Source organism: Volvox carteri (assembly GCF_000143455.1).
Source record: "Volvox carteri f. nagariensis unplaced genomic scaffold VOLCAscaffold_55, whole genome shotgun sequence".
In the NCBI taxonomy this organism is placed as follows: domain Eukaryota; kingdom Viridiplantae; phylum Chlorophyta; class Chlorophyceae; order Chlamydomonadales; family Volvocaceae; genus Volvox; species Volvox carteri.
In genome coordinates this window covers 602,818-609,868 of record NW_003307598.1, presented here as the reverse complement: position 1 = coordinate 609,868, position 7,051 = coordinate 602,818, and the positions used below count along the sequence as shown (strand labels likewise).

The 7,051-nt window shown below is 51.5% G+C and overlaps 1 protein-coding gene across 1 annotated transcript in view; it reads left to right on the top strand.

The window, feature by feature from the left end:
* VOLCADRAFT_106982 (uncharacterized protein) overlaps window positions 1–6,098 on the top strand; it is a gene marked incomplete at its 5' end in the record, with an annotated part of 8,999 nt that extends 2,901 nt beyond the window's left edge. Inside the window, 8 exons of the mRNA XM_002955864.1 lie at window positions 174–1,152; window positions 1,226–1,318; window positions 2,152–2,333; window positions 2,858–2,993; window positions 3,063–3,197; window positions 4,422–4,514; window positions 5,025–5,167; window positions 5,512–6,098. Of these exons, the coding sequence (XP_002955910.1) occupies window positions 174–1,152; window positions 1,226–1,318; window positions 2,152–2,333; window positions 2,858–2,993; window positions 3,063–3,197; window positions 4,422–4,514; window positions 5,025–5,167; window positions 5,512–5,536 (1,786 nt within the window). The 3' untranslated portion in view covers window positions 5,537–6,098. The remainder of the gene's footprint in view (window positions 1–173; window positions 1,153–1,225; window positions 1,319–2,151; window positions 2,334–2,857; window positions 2,994–3,062; window positions 3,198–4,421; window positions 4,515–5,024; window positions 5,168–5,511) is intronic.
* Window positions 6,099–7,051: the final 953 nt, after the last annotated feature.

Here is a 7,051-nt window from a genome sequence, read left to right as displayed (position 1 = left end):
GGAATGCGAGCTGGAGTGCCCACGTTGTTACTGCTCGTGCTTCAGCAAAAGCAGCCCAACTCAGTGGGTTGCAGTCAACGTTGACTGGGTTAACCCTTCTTCCACATATATGCACGCTGCTGCGCATGGCCCCCCCCGCTTCGATCCATTCCCTGATTTTCATTCCCTCGCAGTTCTTTTACCGGCAATGTGGCTACGTCACCTTTGTTGGGTGGAGGCGCTGCCTATATTCAGGCTGGCAGCATGAACTTCACGTTCTCCCAGTTCACGTCTAACAGCGCTTCAGGCTTTGGCGGAGCATTGTACACCAGTACTGGGGCTAATCTGAGCTGCAGCGGTTGCACGTTTAGTTTGAATACTGTTGGTAGCGAACAGGCAGGGTCAGCACAACTCGGCAACAGCCAGGCCAATGGCAGTGGTGGTGCCATCTTTGCAGATTCCAGCAACTTGTACCTTGATACATGCGAGTTCGCACTCAATACTGTACAGCAGGGTCCTGGTGGCGGTGGCGCCATCGCCGTTCGCAATGCTTCATTGCTGTCCATTAGCACCACTGTCAGCTTCATAGGCAACAATGCATTGGTTGGCGGCGCGATCTCGAGTCGAGACTCCACATTAAACCTTATCTTCACAAGCTTCTTCAACAACTCTGCTGCTGAACGCTATGGTGGTGCAGTGTTCGCCTCCCGCAGCCGCCTAACATTGCTATACTGCGTCCTGACGGGTAACAGCGCCAAACAAGGAGGGGCGTTGTGTGTGGATTGCGATAGTCAAGGTAACAATAGCCAGCAGGAGGGTGCGGTGTTACGACGTATCCCCTTCGACACCACCATGGCGCCTACAAATGCAACATACCTGATGTTAAGCAGCAAGCTGCTTGATGTCTTCAACAGCTCGCCGACACGAATCGACCGCTGCACCTTCACACAGAACACCTGCAAAGGTGGCGCTTCTGATGACTCTGCTGGTGGTGCAATGCTAGCCAATGGCCCTGTTTTTATCCAAGCGTCACAGTTTATTGGCAACAGCTGCCCTAGAGGTGGCGCCGTAGCCTTCGGCTCGGGCCAGCAGCTCATCGGCACCAGCAGCGATTGGGTGGCTGTTACTCTGAGCAGCTTTCGGTTTAACCGTGCAGACACCCGTGGCGGCGCTGTGAGCTTGGTCGATAGTAACGTCGCTTTGTATGGCTTCTTCTATGGAAACAGCTTCATGGCCAACTCGGCAGGAGCAAGTGGCGGTTCGATTGAGGCAAGTTAACTTGGTGCTGCTCAAGATGTGTGTGACCATTTGTTTTTCACTGGAATCGGCTGGGGTGGAGGTGTGTTTTCCTTCATTCTGGATGGCTGGGACGAGTTTTGCAACTCGACAATTGTCGACGAAGATGGAAAGCCAGAGCCGAGCCTAGGGGTGATTAGGCAGGACACAAGCGAGGGAGCGCAAACTGATTAATGCGTTGCTAATTATGGATGTCTACTGCTGCTCAGGAGGAAGCTAAGCAAGCAGCAAATCCTTTCCCCACAACCCCAGCAGATAGTAATGGACGCGCTAGTACAGAGGGAATCCTGCATGCTCGAACTGAATCAATGAAATGAAGTCGATAATTAATGTAATGGGTGGCGTATAAAGCACACATCGTTGTGTAATACCTAGCCGGTGTGGCACGCAAGCGTATGTGAGTATGTAGCCCATGGGCGGAGGAACTAATGAGCGATGCGACTAAAAGGGTAATAAATCATGCAAGGAAAGAGCAGTAACTAGTGCAAGCAACGTATAGGTTACATGGCCTGCAATTTGCCTTTCGAAGAGTTTTAGACGCATGCATCTTGTGTGCGTAATGTATATTTCGGGTCCGTTAAGCCTTCGGAGAGGGAGAGTAACACAACTAAAAGTGTAACATGCGCGCGCGTCCCCCTCCCTCCACACCCCCCACACACACCCCACCCCCACCCCCACCCCCCCACCCCCCAACCCCCAAACCTCCCCAACCCCCCACCCCACACACACACATTTGCAATAATCACACATCCGCCGATGCAGCGTGCATGTGCCTCAATGAGTTTTCCCCCATATGTATGCATGTGAGCAATGTATGGTTTTACCCAACCATGTACCTGAGGTGGCAACCTCAACCTCAACCTCCGCGTCGTGTAGGCACGCATGGGGTGGGCCCTCGACCTGCTGGAAAACAACTTCACGGCCAACGGCAACTCCAACTCCAGCCTTGTGGGCGGTGCAGTGTACTTGGAGCAGTGCGCCAACCTTCAGACAGATGTTGCTGGCTATCCAAACGTCGCCTCGGTGCGCAACAACTTTGTCGAGAATTTTGGTGACAGGTAAGTGTCGAATCGTTAGGCCTGCCGAAATCCTGCGTGGCGTGACTGCCGCCATCTGACGTAATGCCATGCGTGCGCACGTACGACTACATGTGCTACATACATACTGGAATTACATGTTTGATACCGTGCTACTACACCATCATTTTCATTAACTGCTCCGTTTGTTTTCCGCATTTGATGGACATATATACAGGGGTGCCGCAATGTATGTGAGTGCCTGTAATTTCACAGCGTACAAGGATTGCTACGTCAGTAACCGTGCATTTTCTGGTGGAGGAGCTTTGCAAGTCCTTAACGCGAATCAAGAACCGGCATCATTTTTGGAGGTACGTACACCTATCATAATGGATGAGTAAAATATACATTATTATGGATGCTTTATAACCTAGTTCAGCCGAAGCTGCAAAAAGTAATAAATGTATTATTATATTAGTAATGGATTATTGACGCAGCAGGCCGAGCAGCCAACCCGCTGCCGCGAAATTCTACTCCGTTCGTTACCGCATGTCGCCCACCCGTAGCTTCCTGCTGGCTCCATACGATCCGCCGTTTGCATGTTGTTTGTTGTCGTCGCATTGCATATCGTTCTTCGATATTTGCTTCTGCCCAGCAGGATCAAGCCTGCAGCATCCTCCTCCTGTTCCCGGGGTCTACATGGTTGGTTCTATCTGCCCTTCCTAACCGTTCTTTTCCGTTCCTTTCCCTCATTATTAACTCGAATCACAGATGCGTGGCGTCTACGCAGAGAGCAATTACGCAGGAGGCTCCGGCGGCGCACTCTTGGTCAGCGGCAACAGAGTGAACATCTTGGACTCTGTTTTTGTGAACAATTCTGCAGAGGGCGCCGGTGGAGCGCTGATGGTGCGTGGGAGGTCGGGTGGGTTTGCGGATATGGACTCCTATAGGGGCTGGTTTGTGAGGCTGGCCACACGCTAGGAAGCCATGGCTTCCTAGCGTGATTGGATATGATGTGTGGGACAGGGGGCCACATCTTCACCCGTGGCCGCCACCCGGCGGAACCCTGCCTTCTCCGTATATCGGGGCACCCTCATCTAGTCACCCTAGTCAACTTCTCAGTAAATTGCTTAGGTTCCGCACCCACCACCAGCATTCAACGAAATCTGCCGGATCGATGGCGGCCCAACACTATTCCAGGTGGGCTCGCGTGTAAACTTTTTCCCTGGCCACCACCGTCCAACTGACTAGGGACACTTTGCCTTCCATTATCGGAAGAATTTTCGACTGGGGCAGGTCTCGATCCCAGGATATCCCTGGGGCAATGGTCCGTGCCTTACCAAGAGTGCCTAACATGAGCATGTATGTATGAGTATGTATGTGACGGAGGATTAGCGTCGTCCAGCCGTAGATTGCTGCTATATTGGGGGACAGTCAACAGCTGTAAGTCTGCTCATTCACTGCTGTCCTGCATAGTCGTTTTTGTTTAGTTCATTCACCACCGTTTGTTTAGTTCATTCACCACCGTCCAATTGACCGGATAAGGGTCAGGGAAGGGGTTTCCATTGCGAGTTGGTGGGGCAAATGCCGGAGCCTGGTTTGAAGGGGATGTGTACTGTTGCCTCGCCCTGCCCATTTGTAAGTGGTGAATACCTTCGCATCTCCGTTTTGCTAAATTAGGCGTGCATTTCTCCTGCCTACCATTGTCTTCTGCTTGTACATTTCACTGCGTTTATGCACCCACAAGAATGAATGCCTTGGTGGATATTGCGGACGGAAGCGCACCCGAATTTCGCTGCCCTAGCCTGCTGCTGGCCATGAGCCGGTGTGGGTGGTGCGGCCCAAACACCACTAATAAGCGAGGCGGATTGGCACGTCTCTCAATTCCTCACCTCGGCCCTTAACACATGCCGCCAGTTCCAGGCCGGCGTACACCTCTTACAGCAAGGTTGATCCTGCTGCATTTTGCGTATTTTTTCTTCCATTCGCCCCCTTGGCCGCAAACGAACCGGGGGATGTTGAACATATATAATCAGGATTCATAGATTGTTTCTAGGAAGCATTCCAAGCAAGTTTTGTCAACCTGAACTTTTGTGCAACCTTACTGCATTTTTATTACGTTCTTTGCAGGTTTCGCAGTCGTCTCCGTCGTCTGCGCTTCGGGTGCTCCAGCGCGATGCGACGGAGCCGTCTTACTCTACCGCGGAGTACGAATTCTTCCGGGTACGATTTTATAGGAACCGATGTTATTTATAACTCGGTTATCCGCTCAAACGTTCCGGTCTGTCCACGACCTGACAATGCTTTTGTTTAATGATCTCGCTCTTACAAAGTCGACTTTAGGAATGGAGTGAAAGCAGCTGCATGAGCGGCGGGCTCGATTTCCTCCCTCGAGGCAGACCGAGGAGCAATTTGAACAGCTTTATGTGTTTGTGTGAGCTCTATCTGCTGTGGGCTTCTCCTTTTCCAGGGACCTAACTACCGCAACAACTACGGAAAAGGACTTTTCAGGACGGTCTAGCTAGGCTTATAGGAGCCCTGCGTGCATTGATAGTTGCATGACGACCTCGCCATGTAATGTTTTTAAAGCCGTAGCTCATAGGTTTTGATGAACACTATCGTCATGCTATTCATGTCGCCCACTGAGTGCCACTTTTAATTCCACATAATTATCTTGCTCGCATCCTTTTTTAGTGTTTATTTTTTTTAATTTCGTGGTAATGACGCTGACAGACAAGCATCGTGGATATTACATTCACCGGGAACAGCGCTATCACTGGCGGTGGCGCCATCTACTCGGAAACGTCCCGAATGCTCGTCGAGGACAGCACCTTTGACAGCAACACCGTGGGCGACGGTATAACTACTGATGTGTGGTACGTGACGCACACATACACACACGCACTGTAAAGATGCAAAAAGCCATTCTGAGCATAACGGGATGCGCCTTTCCTGTGTTACAATGGTATCGAGACGGGATCGCGCGACTGTCGTAACAAACTTCAGGTCGGCGTTTCGATTCTGGCAATCATCAGATCGTAAATTGTCGATTTTATGGTGTAATGGATAAACCAGCGTACTGGCGCGAGGTAGGCTGGCTCCTGTGCTCGAAATAATGGTCGAGGACGTCCACTGCTAAGTGGGGGGCAATGTAACGACGCAAAAAGCCATTTTGAGCATCCCGGGTTACGCCTTTGCTGTGTTACACGCACACATGCAGCTGTGAGAAATTCGCCAAGTCATAGTGTACCACCTACAAGTTTTAGTGTACCTCACACCCCCGGGATCCCTAACAAAGCTGCCTTCAACCACTTCGCCTGGTCGCCTTACTCGCACCCTCTCACAACTCAAGAGCGCCAAACCAAAAAACAGAAAGAAAATCATCTCCGGCGGCGGCAGGGATCCACACTGGGTGCTTTGCTGCAAACTCAAAAGACGAGGCGAGGGAAGACCTAACTAGGCCCGACACGGCCCCTTAGAAGGACTGACTCCCCTAGCCAAGGAGACTCATGCATTTGTTGTTGTTGTGGTGGTGGTGGTGGTTTCTTCTTGGTAAGGGCCTCCAGATTATACTTCCCAGCAACTCCTGGGGGGGTTCCTTGGCCAGGTGCATGCTGGAGGCTTCATGAAAGCGGCTCTGCATGTCTGTAGCAGTCGCTCACCGGATGGGACGACGACTGGCTTTGCGGAAGCGTGGAATCCAGGGTCCTCGCTGAGGCGGGAAGGAGTCCAACCCAGCGACAAGCTCTAGCGTACATAGACAACTACGAAACAACTAAGACGGCGGCAGCGGAGTTTTGAACTCCGAATACCTAGCAGTCGTGGTACTTTAGTGCTTGTCCAGAGCTCTTCGTCCGGGTAGCTTATATCTCGGCCTACCTGCCGGAGAATCTCTACTACGGACCTGCCGTACTAGGCTAATGTCGATGGGGCCCGGGGCCCCAGCCCGTTAGGTTTGCTACGGGCAACTGCCATCTTCGTGACAGGTTACGACAGTACGTGACATGTACGAAACTTGAGTCGAATCGTCAACAAAGTGATTAACAGTTATTGTTAACAATAATTGTTGGCATATGCTAAGGGAAATGTTGCGTACTACAATGTCACTCACGTCAACCAACCACCTGTTGCTTGTCCGAGAACGAAGAATGTCCATGCACTGCCCGTCAAGCACACACCCACATGCCAGGTTGCGCAACCAACGGTTTCCGGAGCTCTGCACAACAACTTTTTGTGACCGAAAATCTCGTGACGCCACAGTTTAATGGACAGCAAATTTAAGCAAGCAATCTGTGTGAGTCAACCATGTCACACATATGCTGCTTTGGTGTCTTTGTTCCTACGTACTGTCGCAGGTCGGACAGCGGCGGCGCAATCTTCGCGACCGAGTGTTTTGACACGTCACAAGTGAAGGGCTGCGCCTTCATGAGCAATACGGCCTTAGGTGAGACCTCGGCGCCGGGAGGGCGGCCTGGGAAACCTGCATCCAGGATTGGGGCCAGAAGGATAGAGAGATGCTCAGGAAAAAAGAACAGAGAGAGGGATAAAGGGGAAGCAGACATTTGATGAGCCAACCAACAAGCTCAACGCCTTGCTTGGCCCCTCCATTTTTACAAACTTGGCAACTAAACAACTACTCACTCGTGCTTCAAATTTATGGAGCACCCCAACGAGCCCAATCCCTGTGTGTTGGTGTGTGTGTTGGTGTGTGTGTTGGTGTGTGTGTTGGTGTGTGTGTTGGTGTGTGTGTTGGTGTGTGT